Consider the following 21,970-nt stretch of genomic DNA (forward strand, 5'->3'; position numbering starts at 1 on the left):
CCTGTGTCCTACTGTGATCCATGGTCCTGTTGGAAGGACAGCCTGAGGCCATAGGCCCCATCTCTGCAGGAGGAGGGCCCTCCCTGCTCATCAGTGAATGCCCTTGGGGCAGTCGGTGCTATGGGCCCCTTTCAGCTGCAGCTGTCAAGATCCCCTCTTGCAGGTGGGAGAGGAGAGCAGGTAGCTTGCACATGTGGCCTGTGCGAGGGACCTGGGTCAGTGGCTGGCTTCCCAGGGCTGCTCCGGGAGGGACATGGATAGATTGAGGGAGACAGGATCCCTGTACCCGATGTCATTGTCCTCACAAGGACCCTGACCATGACCCCTAGACCTAGCCATGTGAATGAGCAGGGTCTTGCAGGACTTGGAGGTGCCCTGCCCACCTGGGAGGACTTCCTGGAGGAGATGATGAGGGAACCAGGTCCAGTGGTGAATGAACTGAGGAGGGGCCAACGTGAGAACACTCCTGGTTGCAGTGTCTCTAACTGAAGCTTCCTGGACTCCAGCTGAGCAAAAGCTGGGGTGACAAGGGACACCCCACAGAGCTGGGCACCCATTGAAGGGCACAAGGGCCCCACTGTACCTGCTGGAAACACCTGGTCTTTGTTTCAACCTGATCCAGCAACTTGAAACCTTGTTTCCAAGAGGACAAACAGCCTCCCAGCCAGAGGAAGCCGAGGGGCTCTGCCAGGGTGGTGGCTTCACAGTGAGCTGTGCTTCTTCTGCCAGGAGTGTTTACTCCTAAGTGGGAGATCCTGCGCCTCCCTCATGCCACCCAATGTGAACCGAGAGTGGTTATTGTAGAAAGAGCCACCGGCTGCCCTGGATGAGAGTGGCTAGACTGTTGAGTGGCTGCAGCACTTTATCCAGACCCTTTTTGCAGCCCCTAAGAAGCAATCAGGGGGCTCCAGGCAATATGGATTCCCCTGCAGCATGCTTCACCTGCACCCCTGAGAGCCAGGGAGGTGAGCTCTGCCTGTCTGGTGAGAGGAGGGATGAGGGCCATCTGTGTTGGTTTGGTTTGGTTTTAATAGAAATTGTGAGGATAGTTAGGGCTAAGAAATCTTTTGATTTCCTGAAAAGAAGTCATTTGTCTTTTGTTACGGATTTGGGAACAGGCAAACTCTAATGCAGGGTGGTTTTCAGGGGATACAAGGTGATTTGGGCATGAGACTGGAGTGGGTCCCTCTCTCCTCTTACTTGGCCAGAAGCAGGGACCCCACTCTCCAGGATCTGAGACTGCCTAGTATCCACAGAGGGCTGAGCCACAGCCTCTTCTCCTTAAAAAGAAGAAGGGCTGTTCTGCCAGAGCCCTTATCTGCCTGCTGCAGAGGGGCCTGGGGAGGGGCCTGCATAGGGCTCACACTGCCAGCTGGCACAGGCAGGCCCTGGCCCGGCTGAGGGAGACGGGGCCCTGACATGCTGACTTTCACACAGTTGTCTGCAGGGACCTCAGGTGCAGATGAATCTGCAGAGGGGGCTGTGGGCAGGGGGCCCACTGGGTGACTCTGCAGCTGATGGCTGTCCACAGAGTGGGTGGCAGTGGGTAAGACTGTCTACTGACACACACACGTACACACACACACACACACACACACACACACTTTTAGAATTCAGATTTAAGTGACTATAATTTGAAAGAAAGATAAAAAGAGTCTGAGTGCATTGGTGTCTGAGCACCGGCGTCCAAACGTGTACAAGAGTGGGCTTCATGAGGGTCCCTCTGCCCCTGCTCAGAGATGTCCCTCATGCCTGTGACCCACCCCTGAGAGCCAGGTTGTCTGGGGCCTTGGAGTAGTTCCTACAGAGCAGCGTTCTCAGTTCCTGAGAGTCTCAGAAGAGCTGGAGCCCAGGGACACTGTCACCTCTGTCTGAGCCCCAGTGCTTTGCTTGTAGCCAGATCATTGGGGGTCCCTGGAGGTGCCAGAGAGTGGCTAGCTCAGCTCCTGGCTTCCTGACTAGCAGTCCTGGCTTTGTGGCTCCCTTTAAGCTCTTCCTTGTGTATAGACTGAGGGCCTAGGATGTGGCCGGGCTGAGGGCCAAGGATGTGGCCGTGGCGCTCCCCATCACCCCCTCCTAGCAGGAAGGAGCTTTGCAGCAGTCCCTCTCTGCAGTCACGGGGCTTGGGTGGCGTGGGTGTCACTGTGGACAACTGAGGTAGCCCTGGGGAGTGAGTGCTTCCCTTCTGTGGCTTAGGGCTCCCCCCGAGTCAGTCGTCACATCTCCCTGTGTGCCCGCTGCCATCAGGCGGGCCTCCTTGGTGGCTGTGGTGGTCCAGGCCTATGCAGCAGGTGGTGAGTCCCTAGAGGTAGCTGCCAGGGGACCCCGGACACATCAAGAGAGTAGGAGAGGCCTGGGAGCAGGTGTTCACATTGTGACCAGGCTGGGCTCACAGCCACAGCTCAGGCCACTCCTCTCTGTGGCCTCCTGTCTGTGGCATTTTTGCTTCCTGCTCCAGCCAGGGAAGCACATTTGCTGTTCAGTGACAAGCTTAGGAAAGGAAAGAAACTTCAAAATACTAACTTAAAAATTATCGTACAGGGCTGGGCACGGTAGCTCATGCCTGTAATGCCAGCACTTTAAGAGGCTGAAGCAGGAGGTTACACTCAGGAATTTCAGACCAGCCTAGGCAACATAGTGAGACCCCTGTCTCTATTTAAAAAAAAAAAAACAAAAAAACGAAAAGAAAATAGAAAGAAAGGAAGGGAGGGAGGGGAAAAGAACAGAAAGAAAAGAAATTAGCCCAGCCTGGTGAACACCTATGGTCCCAGCTACTTGGGAGGCTGAGGTAGGAGGATTGCTTAAGACTGGGAGGTTGAGGCTGTAGTGCGCTGTGTTCCTGCCACTGCACTGAAGCCTGGGCAACAGAGCATGATCCTGTCTCAAAGAAAAAAAAAACGTTGCTAGTGCAGCAAATTTTCAGTATAATCACGTGGTTAAAAAACCCAAAAGAATGAAGTTCCCAGGCCAGGCGTGGTGCCTCATACCTGTAATCCCACCACTTTGGGAGGCCAAGTTGGGTGGATGGATCACGAGGTCAAGAGATCAAGACTATCCTGGCCAACATGGTGAAACCCCGTCTTCACTAAAATACAGAAATTAGCTGGGTGTGGTGGCGTGCGTCTGGAGTCCCAGCTACTCCAGAGGCTGAGGCAGGAGAATTGCTTGAACCCGGGAGGCGGAGGTTGCAGTGAACCAAGATCGCGCCATTGCACTCCATCCTGGCACCTGGCGACAGAATAAGACTCTGTTTGAATCAATCAATCAATTAAAAAAAAAAAAGTTCCCAGTGCCAGGTCCCTCCACTCAGCTCCTGTTGTTTCTCGTGGGTTCTCCCAGAGTTCTCTGTGCATAGACTGAAATCTAAACAATATTCTTGTCCCAATTTTTATCCAAAATGTTAACTTAAAAAAAAAATGGTCAGACATGTTGGCTCACACCTGTAATCCCTGTACTTTGGGAGGCCAAGGAGGGTGGATCATTTGAGGTCAGGAGTTCGAGACCAGCCTGACCAACATGGTGAAACCCCATCTCTACTAAACATATAAAATATTAGCTGGGTATGGCAGTGTGTGCCTGTAGTCCCAGCTTCTTGGGAGGCTGATGCAGTAGAATCGTTTGAACCTGGGAGGCAGAGGTTGCAGGGAACTGAGATCGCACCATTGCACTCCAGCCTGGGTGACAGAGTGTGATTCTATCTTAAAAAAAAAAAAAAAAAAAGAAGTAACACATTCTAAATTGAAATCATGGGTAAACAAAACATGTGCTTTTAAAATGCGCTAATTAGCTAGCATGAGCTTTTTAAAAGAAACTAGAACATTTTGAAAACCTTCCAAAGTCAGCAAATATCCAGATGTTAAAAGCAGCCGTACTGAAGTCTCTAGTCCCCTTTCTTTGCATTCAGTGTGACAGACACGCAACTGGACGTATTTTAATTAAAAAGGTCTTTGCAGTAGCTGTATTATGAAAGCAAAAGCTTATTATAGAGAATAGAGAAACCCCAGACCAATGTAAGTTAAAAAAAAAAAAAAATCAGCCCTCACCCTCTGCAGACATTGTTTCGCCCTGAGAGTTTGGTTTTGCACAGGTGAGTCCAGACAGCATGTCTAGCCTCATGCTCGTTTTGCTCAGCCTATCATAACTTTGCCATGTCCTTAAAAATTCAGTGAAGACACTGTTTTTGCATCTCTTATGTTGAAGAGTCGCATGCAGTTCTCGTCTTAGCAATCTGTGGTTCTGTCAGGTGGGTTCCATTTTCTGCCCGACCCCCATTCAGGGGTGCTGCCTTCAGTGGTGCTGATTGTTGCACATGCTCCATCACACTGTCATGGGGGCAGGCTAAATGTATCCAGCTTTTCCCTGCCTTGGGACATTTAGGTGTTTGTGGCTTTAGGAAGTTCTGTGGCGACCCAAGTTCTTTCTGCTCCAGGGTGGCTGCAGCTGAGTCTGTGGCAGGATCACAGTGTCCACAGGTGAGGGCGTGCTCAGGGTCTTCTCTCCTTCCAGGCTCAGACCCCGTCCCCTGGGAAGTCATGGCATCTCAGCTCATGAGCAGGGGATGGCTCTGTCACCAGATTTCGAATCCTGGACTCCTGTGGTTCTAGGTGGAACTTTTGGAATTCTCTGTCTATCGAGCACACCTCTGTCTTAAGTGAGGGGCAGGGCTGGCTCTGGGGTCTAGGCGTTCTGAGTGTGCCATGGGATGAGGAGGGGACATGGGGCTCTGGGGCAGCCAAAGCTCCCAGGACACTGGCTCCAGCTGTTCCTGGGCCTGTGGCCAGCTGACTGCTGCGTCTCTTGCTCCCATGCACAGGTACCCCTGAGTTCATGGCGCCCGAGATGTACGAGGAGCACTACGATGAATCTGTGGACGTCTACGCCTTTGGGATGTGCATGCTGGAGATGGCTACCTCGGAGTACCCCTACTCGGAGTGCCAGAACGCGGCCCAGATCTACCGCAAGGTCACCTGTGTGAGTCCACCTGGCCCCCTGATTCATTAATAAGGACATGGAGGCCGTGGGCTGTGCCCTGGGCTGGGCGCCATGTGCCTCTGTAAAGTCCTCCTGGCAGCTATGTAAGGAAGGAGTTGGGCCATTTTATAGAGGGGGAAACTGAGGCTTAGTAGGGGGGTGGTTACTCAAGGTCTCCTGCCTGGAGTGATGGCAGTGCATGGGGTGCTGTGGGCAGTGCCTAGCCACGGAGGCTGTTGATCTCACAGCAGGGACGTTGGGGAGACAGGCCCAGAGGCTGGAGCTTCACCATAGTCCCCTGCCTGGAGGCATGCCCAGGCCGCCCGTCCCCACACTCTGGGCTGCCAAGTGTGGCCTGCTTTCCTATCTTCTTTATCTAGAAACAATGGTTTGATTTCTTTTTCAGCTAAACCAGTCACCCCTAGACTGAGTGTGTCTCTAGGCAGTCATTAGCACTGGGCAGCTGGGAACGTTAATCCCTGTTTTGCTGTCGCTGTGATTTTTTTCTTTAATTGGACGGCTTCAGCTGCATAAACAGATCGGTCTTGTCCTCTTTCTGTGGCGTTCCTGCTGGGTGGAGGGAATGCAAACAGAACATCTGGAAATGGAATGGCCAGACTGAGGCTTTCCGTGTCTGTTTTCTGCACTGTCCATCTGCTCTTGTAGTGAAGCCCAGGGGCTTGCAGAGCTGTTCCTGACATGCGGCGTCCACACTGAGGTCCCACACTGCCCTGATCCCTGCAGTCCCCGCTGTCTCCACACGCCACCTGACTGGGGACGCACTGCCCCTCAGTGCTGCTTTTGCAGGTGCACTGGGGCTGGGGCCCTCAGCAGCTGTGCAGCCTCATCCTGGCCCATCCCTCCATCCCGAGCCCTCCTTGCAGATGACTTGCGTTTCTCTCCCTTGGTTGGTGTAAATTGTCAGTCACTGGGTTGTTCTGAGCCCCTCCCGTGTGCCCCTGAGGAAGTGGGAGGGCAGACAGAGTCTTTGTTAGGTGGCACTTATGGGCCTGGGTCACAAACTTCACAGACAGGTGCACAATTTTCCAGGGTGCTGGAAGAAGTGGGGACCTGCTGGTTGTAGGCAGCAGCCTTCCAGGGAGGCAGGGATGATCTGCAGCAGGAGGAAGTGGAGGCATTCCAGAGAAGGGCTCCATTTGCCTGGCCTTGGGGTGCTGGTGTGGGGTGGGAAGGCCCCTGGATTCACTGTGGAGGGTGGATGGTGGTCTGTCCAGGAGCCATCCCAGGGGCTGGTGGTACTCCTCGGCCCTCGAGGTGTGCACTGCTGGGCAGATCCCCTGGGGTTCTTCACTCCTGAGTCTGCCCCAGGCTGGGTTCTCCAGCAGTCAGGGCAGAATGGTGTGCCCCCACCTTCTCCCTGACTTTGGGAAAATTTATGTTTTATGTTCTCTATATTAAGAATAGTCAGGTGAAGCTTTTGATGTCTAAACCATATTGAAGGAGGAGGAATATGATGGTTGGTGCTCTCACTGTGGTTAAAATTTCTTTAAATTAGTTGCTTATCCACCATCTTACTCCATGTCCAACAACCTAGCAGATCGCAAGGGGCACCTGGCCCTGCCCTGCTGCTTATGAGTTTGAGTCTGGTTGTGGGGCTTGCCCTCTGCTCCCTTCATGCACAGCCATCAGCTGTCTGAGGAGCCACTGTCCCTCAGGCTGTCACCTGCACCCCTCCCAACAAAGCCACATGGCCTGATCCTTAGCTAGCAGCAGTGACCATGAGTAGTGCTCCTGCACCCTCAAGAAGGAGGTATGGGGAGGAAGCCCAGGTGTGGTTAGAAAGTCCCAGCTCTGTGGGATGCATCCCATCCACTGCGTCATGGTGCTGCCTCTGCTGGCCTCCTGGCACAGGGACCCCTGTGGCCCTACGTGGGTGGCTCTGCAGCCAAGCTCTGATAACACCTTTCCAGAGGCTGACTGCTGCATTTGAGGTGTTAACCCCAGTATCAAGTTCTGCAGCTTAGGTGGAGGTGTGCAGTGTGTTGTGGCAGGGATGATGGTGGCTTTGACAGATGTGGGGTGACCCAACAAGGTTCTAAATGGTAGGAGACCAGGCTCCTGACTTCAAGCAGTGGGGAGGGGATACTTGGAAGGGAATCCCAGGGATTTCACCAAATTCTCCAATTTATTCCCTGCTCTGCTTTATCTTGCTACATCTCTGGGCATAGAGTTTCCATCAAATTGTGAAATTTTTAGCCATTATTTCTTCAAGTCTTTTTTTATGTCCCCCCATCCTGTCCTTTTTGGATTCCAGTTTATGGATGTCACATGCATCCCATATTCTGAAATGAACAGAATAGAGCTTCAGTGACCATCTTTCTCTGTGGCACCACATCTTCAGGTTCACTTGTCTTTTTTCTGCAGTCTGTAATCTGCTGTCAGTCTGCTGCAGGGAAGCTTTCAATTCAGATGTGCTTTTCAGATTGAGTTCTATTTTCAGTTTTTATCTCTCATTTCTGTATGTTGCTTTTCCTTTACTGCTTGTATATATCTGTAAAGAGTTTTAACCTTGTCTACAAGTTGCAGCCCCTCTCATTTGTAGGTCTCTTTCTGTTGGCTGGTGTTTCTGCAGTGTCATGGGTCACCTTTTCTTGCATCTCAGCATTTCTAGTAATTTTTGATTGGATGCTATACATTGTACACATCTGACCTGTGTGAACTCTGCGAATTACCCTGCCTGTAGCTTTCTGTGGTTCTTTGCCTGGCCCTATGGCATTGACTATGCACATGTGGTCTTGTGGTCTGGTCCTCAGCAAAGCCCGAGGGGACCTGAGTGCAGATATTTGGGGCTCTTTTTTTTTGCTGTGTATTCTCTTCGTTCTGGAACTCTGCCTGTGGCCTCCTCAGCCTCCCTGAACTCAGCTCTACTCCTCAATTCTGGGCTGCAGGGCTCTGCTGGGTTACATTGCCTTGTCTGGAAACTGCTCTGGGCAGTGAGCTGGGGCTGTGGGGGATTGTGTCCCTTTCTCTCCTATCCCACATTGGCACTGCCCTGTCATCTGTTTTGCATATTTTGCCCAGTTTTCTAGTAGTTTGTGTAGGTTAAGTTCAGTGCCCATGTCCTGCCGTGGCTGAAAGTGGGAGTTACTCCCTCTGTGGTGGAGGCTTTGCCTTTGGGCGGCTGATCGGGTCAGGTAACTCTGCTCTCTCCATGTCAGGGTATCAAGCCAGCCAGCTTTGAGAAAGTGCATGATCCCGAAATCAAGGAGATTATTGGGGAGTGTATCTGCAAAAACAAGGAGGAAAGGTGAGTTTCCCTGAAGGGTTGGGTTCTGGGGTCTCTCTCCAGCTGAACTCATTTCAGCTGGCATTGAGAGCTGTGTTCTTGATGAGAGGACTTCAAGACAGGCAGGCTCAGGCCAGGGTGTCTACAGCATGTCAGCAGGGGCTGCTGGGCACCTTAGTCCTGGGTGCATGTGGGCGACATCAGGCCAGCAGGCCAGGCCCCAATGTCCTTGTCGGCCATCTGGGAACCCGCTTCTTGGCGTTGGTGACAGCCTCGTCTTTGGCTGTCTGCTCCTGCAGGACCCAGCCTGTAGCGTCTGAGCTTCTGGGGCTTCCCCAGCCCCTCTGCTTCTCTCTGTGTGATTTGCATGCTTTGAAGAACATCCCCATGCCAGGGGCTCCAGGTGTGGGCCTCCCTTTTGATCCCTAATGTGTATTTCATGGACCTGGTTGTTTGACCCTTCTCAAAAACAGCGGGCCTGGAGCCGCTCCCCACCTCCAAGCAGGGCTCGTCCTTCCCAACCGGTTGGGGGAAGGCTGGGGGTGCTTTCTCAGCCCTCCCTCCCCCTCACACTAGAGTACGTCCACCATCTGATGTGATACCTCTCAGCAGTCAGCAGGGATGGATTGTGGAGACTTGAAACCACACGGGTAACTCTGGAGCACACACACAGGAAACTAGGCCCCAAAGAGTGTGTGCTGTGTGGTTCCATTTACAGGGTAAAGGGGGTTAGGTTAGTGGTTAGGGAGGCTTGTTTGGGTGCCCAAGCCCTGCAGAGCCCCAAAGTGGTCATTGTGGCCACACCCTGTGGCCTGCCTTCCCCCCCAGATTCCTGCATAGAGCCTTCGAGGCTGTGTCTGGCTGGGGGCCCCAGATTCTGCAGCTCTTCACTGTCCTCTAACACGCCCTCTGCTCTGCTCTGCTCTCTGTCGCCTGGCCGGCATCCTGAAGGAAGCCTCCTTGAAAAGGTCACTGCTTCATGGCATTGGGTGCAGGGAGCTCAGATTGCTGGGGCTTCGCCTCTGTGTCCATTTTAGACCTACCCAGGACTAAACATTAAAATGTTTCAGCTGTGTCTTCTGACAATTGAAAGCAGGCTAGCACTTCCCCAGGGCTGTATTTGCATAATGGGAGGCCTAATGTTTTCCCAAGCCCTCTTTTGTATCATTGAATCTTTTATGAGCATTGTTTTTTAATAATGAGGGGAAAGAAGGAAGTCTTAAAACACTATGTATTAATAGGAAGACCAGATTCACTGAAATCTTTTCCTCACTCCGGGGAGTGCTGAGACGTGTGGCCTGGCCTCAGGCGCCTGCAGGTGTGCCTGTCCTTGCCCTGGTGCGCGAGGCCACAGGAGCCCTGGTGCCTGTGCCCCTGCCTGTCAGCCACTCTCCCTCCAGGTACGAGATCAAAGACCTGCTGAGCCACGCCTTCTTCGCAGAGGACACGGGTGTGAGGGTGGAGCTCGCGGAGGAGGACCATGGCAGGAAGTCCACCATCGCCCTGCGGCTCTGGGTCGAAGACCCCAAGAAACTGAAGGGAAAGCCCAAGGACAATGGAGCCATAGAGTTTACCTTCGACCTGGAGAAGGAGACGCCGGATGAGGTGGCCCAGGAGATGGTAAGCGGGACTCAGATTGGGTGCGGGTGCAGGTGTTGGCAGCTTTCGGCTTCCAAGGATGAGAACGAAAGTGGGCAGAGGGGGCTTGCTCCAGAGGGGACTGCGAGGCCAGCGGGTGCGGCGGTGCCATCCAGGTAGGCATGGGCAGCTGAGGATTCACAGCCGGCCACATCTGCCTGGGGAATTCTGTGGGGCACTGCTGCACTGGGGTAGCCTAAGTGGGAAGCCCCTCAAGGACACAGCAACTGGGGATTGATTAGCAGGTCTGAGCCAGTGCAGCGCAGGAATTCAGAGGGCAAGCTCAGGACCTCTGACCTGTGGGAAAGGCCTCACTTACTTTGCTGGACTCCTGCTGACTTTGTGACAACGTGTGGCGGCTTTGGGTTTGGGAGCTTTGCCTTTCCTTTTGTTTGGGGTCACTGTTGTATTTGGTTTCTGAGATGTGGGACTTTCTCACCTAGAAAGGTGGGTGGGGGATACCTTTCCACCTCTTCTCTTCCTCCCACTCCTCCCATCATCTTCACCCCTGTGGATGAGGAGTGGGTTGGGGAGGGCAGCAGAAGTGCCCCTTGTGCTGGGGTGTCGTTTGGGCCTCATTGCAGGAGGCCCTGAGCCAGCTGGAATGAGAGGCAGGGGAGAGAGCTGCAGGCACAGGCAGAGAGGAGTGGGAGTGGTCCAGGTGCAGCAGTGGGAGGAGAGGCCATGTGGACGATGCCAGGGGTCAGTGATGGAATGGGTATTGTGTGGGATGTGGCAACAGGCGCAGCAGGTGGGATGGATCTACGTTATTCTGACATGATTCTCAGGTGTCTGCCATCCAGTAAAATAGCCACTGCCCACATGTGCTGTTAAAACATAAGTTAATTAAAATGTAAAATCCACTTTCTGAGTCCCACTGGCCACATTTCAAGTGCTCAGTACCAAGTGTGGTTAGAGGATCTTGAATAACGAGGGACGTTTTTAGCCTGGAAGTATTCTGTGGGGCACTGCTGTCCTGGGCTGGAGGGGGGTCAGAGGTTCTTGGACAAACAGGACTCTGTCACAGCCCTGCCAGGGCTAGGGCATGTTTGCTGGGCATTGGGCAGTGGATGCCAGAGAGGGATAGTGGTGGGAGCCTGGTCTGGGAGGGCCCCAGGGCCAACACTGCCTCCTGAGAACCCTCGTGCAGGGCCTGGAGACAGACAGAGACGTCTTTGTTGTTGGTTACAAAACCTGAACAAACGTTGACATTAAGTCAGACAACTTGATATGAAGGACAGGAATGTCTGCACCGGAACGGTGAAAACAGAGTCACAAAGGGGAAAGCCGGTGGGAACGAGAGGCTAGGAAGAAGACAGTCAGTATTGCAGACTAAGAAAGTTGTGCATTTTCAGTGGACACCTAAGCAGAAACAAATCCAGTGTGCTGATGGCCGGAGAGCCCTCAGCTCATGTGTCCTGACCGCAAAGGTACGCATGCTTTTTTCTTTCTGTTAAATAAGCTTTTTACTGAATACATCACATCTGTTGAAAATGTCTATCAGTCATCAGTTCCAGGCTGATGATTCCTCCCAAGCTTCACTTCTCCAGGCCGGGCTGGGTCTCAGTAAGGGGGCATGGATCATACCTGGATGGGGGTCACACAGAAGTGGGAGGGGCGGCTACTCTGGAAGGTTCCTGCGGAGGGCTCACTTGAGTGGGGAAACTGAGGCTTGGCAATGTCATGGAAGGTGCGTGGGCCCTGAGAGCCAGGAATACTGGGGTGCAGTGAGCTGCATTTTTGTCAGCCTTGCAGACTCCGCTTCTCCCAGCAGCTGCTTGTCCATGGGGCCCTTGTGTGTGGTGCATGAGGGATTCACTGGGGCACATCATGTAGACTATGCTGTGAGGTCAGTGCAAGGAGCAGCAGTCTCTCATCTGCCTTCCTATAGTGGTACCCCCAGAAAGGAAGCAGGTGGAACAGGGCTGCTTCTGGGGCTGGCTGTGTGGCTGCAGGCTTTGGACTACATGAGCCAACATCCTGCTAGGGTCTCGGCATGCTTCCTGCTGCTCCTAGTCTCTCCACAGCTATAGGATGGGGTGCCCATGCCTTGGTCAGGGCTCTGCCTTCTCCTGCACAGTGGCCCATGTCCAGGGCTGTGATAGCACAGTGAGGCTGGCTACATTATCTCACTGTGGTGTGGTGCCCAGGCTGGTTTCCCGGGGCGGGCGGGGGGTGCTCCTGCGAGCTGGCTGCACCATCACCCAAGCTGCTGTGAAGTGGCCACCTGTGTCCCCACCTGGTCCACTCTCATCTGGCTTGTCTCTGGTCACATCCCTGACTTGGACACAGAAGCCTCTGCTGTGAGCAGATCTAATGGGGTTGATGAGCTCTGTGCTTCCTGGAGGATCTTTCATGGCTCTCCATGACCGTGGGGTGCACAGAGGTACATTTTCAAATTGAATTGCCACAAGTTTGCTGTGAATTACGTTCAGATAATTACCAGCACACCTGTCTTGTGACTTCAGGTGCACCATTTCTCTGCTGATGTAATACAGATGCCCCTTCACACGTTCATTGCAGACAGCCAGCGCTGAGATGCCGCACAGGCTGTGTACGGCATGCAAGTTGGGGACTGGGGTGGCAGCTGCAGCCCAAGAACATCTTTCTGGAGGCACCTGGCTGGCCCCTTGGCGGGAGGGCTGAGGTTTTGAGAGGACAGAAGATGGTCTCAAGGGAGGATGAGAATGAACTGTGGGAATCTCATGCACAATGGGGGTAAGGAAGGTTCTGGGCAGCCCTGCTGGCTCTGCCCTTGCCGGGAGTTACCTCTGTGCTGGTGCTGAAGCCTAGGCCGACGGCAAGGATAGGAGGGCATTTGTGTGGCCTGGTTTAGATGTGGTGACAGCCTCAGGAAGGGCAGGAGAACGAGGCACTCTCAATCCTTCCATGAATGTGGTTATGCTTGCTGGGTGCTGGGGGAAGAGGGTACAAGGGATTGGAGAGCCGTGTTAGGAGGCCAAGTTCTGCAGCGACAGCTGAGTGGCAGCCACTCAGGTCCAGGTCAGCGCTGATTCCAACACAGGCGGTGCAGCCTGGGGAGGGGCCCAGGATTCTATGAGAGGTGCATTTTCACGGGAGTACATTTGAAAATGTACCTCTGTGCACTACATGGTCATGGAGAACCGTGTAAGATCCTCCAGGAAGCACAGAGCTCATGTAACACAGAGCTCCAGGATTCTACAAGAGCAGTGTTGCTGCCTCCACAAGCCATTGTGGCATCCTTGCCTGTCATGGGTTCTGTCCTAAGGTGGTGGTGCCCAGAACCTGCCCTGGGCCTTGTCTAGCTGCTTCTGAGACAGGTGAGTGGGAGGAGCCTTCCAAGACTTGGACTCCTGCCTGTTCCCTGACCCCACCGACCTCGGGGTGGTTGTGGACACAGCTGCCCCCCCAGCCTATAGCTCCTGCATCTGTCACCACTCAAGTCCCTGTCCCTGGCACTTGGCTAAACTCCATGGCTGTGTTCCTGTATCAGTTCACAGCAGAGGCCCCAGCACTTTCACCTCTGCTTCTGCATCTTTTACATTTTTTTCATTGTGAAACACCCCACCCGTGAAATAGAGCATCGAAGCAGAAGAAGGGACATGACCTGTGCTCAGCTAAAGCACAACAATAAGCAGCACCCGCCCCACTCTGCTAAGAACAGGAAAGGCAGTGCCTCAGAAGCCGTCTAACGGCAGCTGGAATGCTCCCACCTTGGGACTCACTCCCTGGGAACAGGTTGTATGCCCCGGCAGGTTATCAGTGGGTCCCTATGGAGCCTTTCGAGGATCTAACCTCACATTCCTCCTTCCCACTCATTTTAGACACCAGAGTCCGTCACTGGCCTCCCTAGGGTCCTGACACCAGCCCTGCCATGGTCCCTAGACTGGAGGGGCCTTGCTGTGAGGCAGGGAAAACAACACGACACTGATATCTGTTGAGGCTAAAGAGACACTGGAACCTGGCTCTGAGGCTGCTCTTGTTCCCAAAATTTGAGATTAGGCTGGGTGCAGTAGCTTATGCCTGTCATCCCAGCACTTTGGGAGGCTGAGGTAGGAGGATCACTTGAGCTTGGGAGACTTCCATGAGCCATGATCCCTATTTCCAGCCTGGGTGGCAGAGCAAGACCCTGTCTTGAACATATAAAAATCCCATGGCCGGGTGCGGTGGCTCAAGCCTGTAATCCCAGCACTTTGGGAGGCCGAGGCAGGTGGATCATGAAGTCGAGAGATCGAGACCATCCTGGTCAACATGGTGAAACCCTGTCTCTACTAAAAATACAAAAAATTAGCTGGGCATGGTCACGCGTGCCTGTAATCCCAGCTACTCAGGAGGCTGAGGCAGGAGATAGCCTGAACCCAGGAGGCGGAGGTTATGGTGAGCTGAGATTGCGCTATTGCACTCCAGCCTGGGTAACAAGAGTGAAACTCCATCTCATAAAAAAAAAAAAAAAGTCCCTGAGATGAGCAGGTGTTAGGTCTTAGAGATGTTATGGAATCCAGATGAGACTTCCTTCTGGGAGTACCCCAAGGGTGGGAGAGAATGTGGATGGGGCAGAGCTCTCCTCCTTCTGAAGTCACCTCTCAGCAAGTTCTACTGTGTGGGCAGAAGGGGCTGGGTGGAGGTCCCCAGGGAGAGGCAGAGGGAATAGCAGCTCTACAGGGCCGGAGCTAGCTTCGATCTGGAAGGGACTCTGGGAGTTGGCTCCCAAGGGGATTCCTGACCAGTCTTTCCCTCCATCTTCATACTTCCCTGATAATGGGATGTACCTGTGTGGCACTCACCATGGCTAAATGTTTTCCTGTTTGGGGAAAACAATAAAAGAAACACCTTAGAGAGGAAGGCTGGGGGTGATAATAAAGACAGAGTCTCAGAAAAATGGGCTGCAGGCTGCGGTGCCAGCAGGAAATAGAAACAGCAGCAGGAGGACATGGCCTCGGCAGCCTCTGGTCACATACCTGGGCTGAAGTGGGCAAGGGTGGGGCTGTGCTCTGGGTGTGACCCTGAGGCCATCTGGGGCCTTAGGTATGGCCTCACCCACATGCTCACCAGGAGCAGAGGCCCAGGCCAAGCAGGTCTGGCCAGGTGTACATACCTGCCCCCAGGTGCCAGTGACAAGGACACCTGCCTCAGCCTTCCTGTGAGACGCCCCCCAGGATTGGAGTCCATTCTCTGAGGCTCTCTGGAAAAAGTCCACTCTGGACTCTGAGGCCAGAAGAGGATCTGGCGCCTGGTTTTTCCCCCTTCCCAGCTGGGCTGCCCTGCTGCCGAGTGGCCTTGGGGCTGGTTTGGGGCCAGCAGGAGACCCTGAGTGTGGGAAGGTCCCACTGACTGAGCCGTCAGCCTCTGTTCCACCTCAGCAACCCCTCCCGCCCCATGCAAGTCTCTCCTGAGTCAGGGGAGACTGACTGGGGCTGTTTTTGTTAAGGAACGTCATTCTGTGGAAAAGAATTATCTTTTGAAACAAAGATTTTTCAATAATCACAAGCTTACTGAAAAATTACAAGGACACTACAAAGAACCATTTATTTTCCATGAACCATTTGAGACTAAGCAGCTGACCTGATTCCCCTGAAGCCCTGAATACTTTCATGTCTGCTTCCTGAAACTAGGGCACTTTCTTCATCCGGAAGAACCATCAATCCTTAGGCCTATCCTCCTAGCCTCGGGCTGCTGAGGTCCCCAGTTGTCCCAGTGACACCATCACGAGTCCTCTGGGCCCCTTCTGTGCCTGACTTCCATGTCCTCTCCTTAGGGACAGGCTCAGGCATCCCTCTGTGGGTGGGTCACAGTCAGGTCTTGTATCTCCACGGGAATCTCATGGAAGGGGCTGAGTTTGCATGGTCCCCCAGGGGTGCATGGCTTTACCCACCAGTTAGGCAGATGCTGGCTCTGAGCTTGGTGCAGGGCACCTATGGCTTCTCCAATTGGAGCTCCTCTCACCTTTTGCAACTGTACACGTCTCATGGAGAATGCTCGGATACTGTAAATATCCTGTTTTTTGCCAAGCTTCCCACTTATTTCTATACCTCTCTGTGGCTCACGGTTTTCTGTTCTACCCAATGGATCCTACTCCACGGATGAGTTGTCCCATTGCTGCCTAATGAGTCACTTAAAATGCCCGGGCCGCAGCCTTGGAGGTCAGGAATCAAGTGCCTCGGCTCAGGGGCCCCAGTGAGGTGGGATCGGGTATTGGCCAGGACTGCAGTCTCAGACCCTGCCTCAGAACTCAGTTCCCTGCTAGGAGGGCTTCTGCATAGGGCCATTTGTCACATGGCTTTCCTAGAGCAGATGATTCACAAGAGAGGGAGGGAAAGAGACAGGGTGGGAGAGCCATAGAGGGAGAGTTGGAGGTGGAGAGGCCACATCTACCTGCTGCCCTCCTCACCTGACACCAGCAGTGACACCTCATCCCTCCTGCCACTCCCATATGCAAAATGCATGTCAGAGTGTGTGGGCATGTCCTTCAAACCATCATTGTGTCACTGTTTATTTTGATGCTCAAAATGCCCCAGATTTGCCAGCGAGAGGCCCTCAGCACTGGCTCCCGTGCCATTTTTCACGTCCCTGTCACTCTGAGCACGTCCTCACTGTTGAGCTGATCCTGTCCTTCTCCTGCCCAGCCTTGCGCTGCATTTCTTAGAGTCGCGCTGCATTCCTGTCCTGGCCGAGCTCCACATGTGCCTTGCTGTGGGTGTTGTTGCCCCCAAGCCCTCCTGGTGAACTCAGTTCACAATTACACATGTGCATTTACATCATGCAGGTGCCGTGAGCCTGCCTGTGCAGTCTGCATCTGTGTTTATTCATGCCTGCTGTGCGCTTCATACCAACAGCTCCAATTCTCACCCAGTGAAAAAGTTCCTGTTGGAAATGTCTGCCTCTCCACACCTGAGGAGCCTGGCATTCACTGTTCCTAATATATTTTCTTGTTTGGTCACTTTTGTGGGGTCACCGGCCTCCAGTGGTGCTGTCACCACTTTCTGTACTGCACAGCTATGACTCCTTCTTTGCCCACCCCTGCTCCGAAGCCAGGATGCCCTCCTGCATGGGCACCTCCGCTCTACTGTGGAGGCCTGGCTGGTCCAGCCTGACTTAGCGCCGTTAGGACTGAGGTGCTCAGGAAGGGAGGGGAAGCACAGGTGGATTTGGAATCATCCTTCTCCCGTGTTTTCATGTGTTTGCAGTCATTACAACTGCAGCCTAGCACGACCAACCCTTCAAAAGGGATCTCTTTCATCAGAACAAGGAAGCTGGTTATTCCATGAATATTCTCAGTGAGCTCATGATGTTTCCTGGAGATCTTGGGGCTCTTTTACAAATGCTCTCAAAGGCTCTGCTTGGTAAACCAGTTTTAGAATTTGCCAGGTATGAGTGCATATCTAACTGGCCTGTAATTACAAAATGCACATCCTTCCTCCATCCATAACTCAGGTGTGGCCCCGTTCCCCATCTTTGGGCAGCCCCAGACTCATAGATGTTTCAGAGGATGCCAAGAAAAATGTTCCCCAAAGTTCCTTGTCCCCACTTCCGAGCACAGTGACAAGCAGGAGCCCCTTCCTGTCTGCTGCCAGCCCTGGGGATGCTAGGAGCTCAGAGAGCCCCAGGGTCTGGCCAAGGGGCTGCTCTGTTTTGCTCTTGCCGTAGACTCTGTGGGAGGCAGGTCAGGCCTTCGTGGTGGTGGTCTTCCTTTGCCTTGCCTGGCAAACCCCTGCTGTGCCATCTCTGAGTGGGCTCCATTTACTGTGGGATGATGAACGTGGCTCAAGTGGATGAGCCAGTGATGGGAAAGCACTTTAGATACGGGGTGTGAGCTACCATGGGCTGATCCCAGCGATGCTGACAACATGACTGCCTTTGCAGATTGAGTCTGGATTCTTCCACGAGAGTGACGTCAAGATCGTGGCCAAGTCCATCCGTGACCGCGTGGCTTTGATCCAGTGGCGGCGCGAGAGGATCTGGCCTGCGCTGCAGCCCAAGGAGCAGCAGGATGTGGGCAGCCCAGACAAGGCTAGGGGTCCGCCAGTGCCCTTGCAGGTCCAGGTGACCTACCATGCACAGACCGGGCAGCCTGGGCCACCAGAGCCCGAGGAGCCGGAAGCCGACCAGCACCTGCTCCCACCTACGTTGCCGACCAGCGCCACGTCCCTGGCCTGTGAGTGCTCGGGTAGGGTGGCCATGGACGCCCCTCCCACCTACCCTGCAAAAACCAGCTATTGGGCAAAGAAAAATGAAGTCCTCTCCTTTATTGGAGTGCTTTGTGAGGAAGGGGGTCAGCACAGCATCCCCTTAGAGGAGACATGGTACAGCTCTGAGCTGTCCTTACATAGCGTGTGTGATTGCTTTTAGATGTTGGTGGTTCCCGGCAGTCCTGGCCGGGTGCCTGTGTCCCATGACAGGCTCGCCTTCTGCCAGCACCCTTGGTGCCAGGGCATGTCATGAACTTCACAAGAGAGCAACTTCCAAGGTGGTGGGGCCAGCAGACCTAAGCACTGGGATGTGCAGGGCCTGATTCTGTGACCAGCCTGGGGCCTGTCCCCCAAGCCCACCAGGCAGGGCGTGGACTCTAGATATGGGTGAGCCTTGTTTCAGGGATGGGATTGGGGCTTTCTCAGCATTTCCCAGTGATCTGTAACCAGAAGGGGATTAAGGCTCACTAAAGTCCATGTTCTCAGAACAGATGAGGACAAATGAGCCCTGTGCCAGTGGACTCTGATGGAGCCAGTTCCATCCCACACTCTGCTATGGATCTGTGGACTTGGGGCAGGTTCCTTATGCTGTCTGAGAATGACAGTTCTGACACCTTGCGGGGAATGTGAAGTCCAGGTGAGGTGCTGGCAGCAGCTGCCTGGTGGGGCATCTGTCCTGGGGACAGAGCGTGCTGTTTGCTGGCTTGGCTTGTGAGTTGTCATGGGGATCTCCCATCCCCAGTTGTATCTCCCTCTGAAGGCGGAACCTTTCAGACCTTTTGTACATTTTCAGCAAGGTGTTACTGATGAATTGGCAGGAATCACTTTAGATCAAGCTTATAAGACCATTTAGGGAGAATCTAGTATCTTCTGCACATATAGGCAGAAAAGTTCCTGTGCCCTCAACATCTTAAGAATTCAGCAGTGAGCTGAGGACAGAGGAGCATGGCTTTGTTCATTCTGTGAATAAGCATGAGATAGAATGACAGAGCCAAGGGACCTGTCCGGGCCAATATTTCAGATCATTTGTGTGCAAAGACTGAAAGAGTCTTTAATTTACTTAATATGCACATCCTTCATTTATCATTGAAATGGCCGCTTCTTCAAAGTAGGCTATTTAAATTCAAACAAGCGGTTATCATGTCGAGATGGTTTGCCTATTTATGTCACAAACCTGCGCAGGTTTGCTTTGGAGAATAAAATTGGTACGTTATTGCTCCATTTTCTGACACATCTAAAAAATTAAAGAGCACAGTTTTCTTGTAAGAAAAAATTCTCCACATCTGACACAGCACTATACACTTTTAAATTGTTAATTGCTGGTTAAACAATTTCTAGGATGGGAGTTAAAAAATCTCCTTTTTTTGAACTTTGAGGAGACATAGTTTGGGGATCTAGAAATATGTTTAGCTGGTGGTCGGATAGTAAAATTCAGGTTTGATCCACTATGGGAAAATCAGATGGAGCCATTGACCATCTGATGCTTGCAATTCAAGTGTGGGTTCTCTCTGCAGACAGGTCCACTTCCAGGCCGGCTGAGGATTCTGTGTGCTTTGTGCAGAGGCCATGGCCACGCTTCTCAAAAACACTTTTATTCATTGATTACAGTTTCTTTATAAAGTAGGTAACATAGCCACATGATATAAAATTCAAAAAGGCCAGGAGATAGCAAATCACTTGATTTGCTAGGGAGCAAATTCTCCCTACAGGCAACAGATGCTACCAATGTCTTAACTGTCCTTCTAGAAATAGTGGACACATACAGCCTACCACACATGTGAACATACATAGGCACACATAGAACACACACAAATACATAGGCACACCCACACATGCACACACATGTGGACACGTATGTGTACACACATGCATACAGACCTGCATGCCCCACATGTGGGTATACAAATACCCACCCTGCACGCACATGACATGTATTTACACACATGTGAACACCCCACACAAATGTGAACACATTCACTTGCACACACAGGCACACATGTAGGCACTCATACATGAATATGTACATGCACACTCCCATTCACACATGTGTGCACATGTACATCTTTGCATCCCCTTCTGTTTCGTAATGGATAGTACCCCAAATAGCCTTCTGCACCTTGCTCTGGGAGGTGCCGGGTAAGAGCGGGAGCCCCATAATCCAAGAAGAACGTGGTCTACGTAACAAGATGGGCAAACAGACACACATTAGCCTGTTGGAAGATGCAGCTGTATGTCAGTTTTCACAGTTTTCCCTTGTTGTGTTTTCTTGAACTGCCCACCAAGGGTCCTGACCAAGTGGAGGTTTTCTTGGTGACTCCATTTAAGCAGCTGATGACTGTAGTAGCACATTTGCTAATAGGTTCAAAAATGTCTTCCAAAATGTTTAATTGTGTAAGTAATGAACACATTCACTTTTTATGTGTGTGTGACAGTCTTGCTCTGTTGCCCAGGCTGGAATGCAGTGGCACAATCTCAGCTTACTGCAACCTCCACCTCCTGGGTTCAAGTGATTCTCCTGCATCAGCCTCCCTACTAGCTGAGACTACAGGCACACGCCACCACGCCCGTCTAATTTTTATGTTTTTAGTAGAAATGGGGTTTCACCCTGTTGGCCTGGCTGGTCCCAAACTCCTGACCTCAAGTAATCTGCCTGCCTCAGCCTCCCAAAGTGATGGGGTTACAGACAGGCATGAGCCACTGTGCCCCGCCCATATTCACTTTAGTTTTTATTTTTTTAATTTTTAAATTTTTATTTGAGATGGAGTCTCACTCTGTCACCCATACTGGAGTACACTGGCACAATCTCGGCTCACTGCAACCTCCACCTCCCAGGTAGAGGCATTTTCCTGCCTCAGCCTCCCAAGTAGCTGGGACTACAGGTGTGTGCCACCACGCCTGGCCAATTTTTTTTGTATTTTTAGTAATGATGGGGTTTTACTATGTTGGCCAGGCTAGTCTCAAACCCCTGAGTTCGTGATCTGCCTGCCTTGGCCTCCCAAAGTGCTGGGATTACAGGCATGAGCCACCGTGCCCAGCGCATATTCACTTTAAATATGTAAAATGTGGGCCAGGCATGGTGGCTCCTTTTGGGAGTCAAAGGTGGGTGGGTCACTTGAGCCCAGAGGTTCGAAACCAGTCTGGGCAACATGGTGGAACTCCATCTCTACAAAAGAGAGAAACATTATCCATGTGTGGTGGTATATGCCTATAGTCCTGGCTACGTGAGAGGTCAAGGCTGTAGTGAGCCGTGATCACACCACTAGACTCCAGTCCACATGACAGTGAGACCCTGTTCCCCCCCCTCAAAAAAAAGTAAAATGCGACATATATGGTTAGAATTGCTCTATTTGAAACTCGTCAGGTCCATACACATGTTCCCTTCCTCCCTGTCCTTTCCCTTCCCATCTCTAAGCGGAAATGACCACTTGGCTCATTAAAAATCAGAGCTGCTTGTCTAATTGGTTTTGCACAATTAAACCTCAGCATCAGCATTTCTTACATCTTCTTAGGTTACCATAGGTTGTATCCATTCCTGGGAAAAGTTATTTTAACGCCAAGCCAACAAGATTTCCCCTTCATTTAAATTATAAATGGACACAATATTCTGAAATGTAGTCCCTCTTAAAAATAGCTTAGCGTTTGTAAGTGGTAAATTCTGAAGTTTCTGTAGCTTTTGGAATCTGGAAGCAGTAAACCCAAAGTACCATTTCAGATAGCTTTTCGTTTTCCCCTCTGCTGGCATGGCCCCACAGGCGAAGATGTTCCCAGGCACACCATAGTGCGAGAAGCCTGTGGGCTCTGGGGTCCTGTCCGTGCCCCCATGGGCAGGTGGGTCCATTTGGGTTTGATCGGGGCCAGGCCAGCCTGAGCCATGTGAGGCTTCTGGGGAGCTCAGGCCGTGGGTGCTTGGTGCTACCCCTGCCACTGCATCCACTGCACGGAGGAA

General features: G+C 52.4%; 1 protein-coding gene across 50 annotated transcripts in view; it reads left to right on the plus strand.

Annotated features, from left to right (window-relative positions):
• The window catches only part of WNK2 (WNK lysine deficient protein kinase 2), a 135,259-nt gene that overhangs the window by 46,420 nt on the left and 66,869 nt on the right, over positions 1-21,970 (plus strand). For 36 of the 50 annotated variants that reach the window (XR_013532098.1, XR_013532080.1, XR_013532081.1 and 33 more), the window contains exons 5-8: positions 4,814-4,971; positions 8,151-8,239; positions 9,619-9,838; positions 17,699-18,002. Coding sequence is in view for 47 of the 50 variants with exons in the window: in XM_035298763.3 (XP_035154654.3) it covers positions 4,814-4,971; positions 8,151-8,239; positions 9,619-9,838; positions 17,699-18,002 (771 nt within the window). In the remaining 3 variants the exon portion in view is untranslated. The remainder of the gene's footprint in view (positions 1-4,813; positions 4,972-8,150; positions 8,240-9,618; positions 9,839-17,698; positions 18,003-21,970) is intronic. The other 14 variants (XM_035298782.3, XM_035298799.3, XM_035298819.3 and 11 more) reach the window with 1 other exon arrangement.

Source organism: Callithrix jacchus, chromosome 1 (assembly GCF_049354715.1).
Source record: "Callithrix jacchus isolate 240 chromosome 1, calJac240_pri, whole genome shotgun sequence".
NCBI classification, from domain to species: Eukaryota; Metazoa; Chordata; class Mammalia; order Primates; family Cebidae; genus Callithrix; species Callithrix jacchus.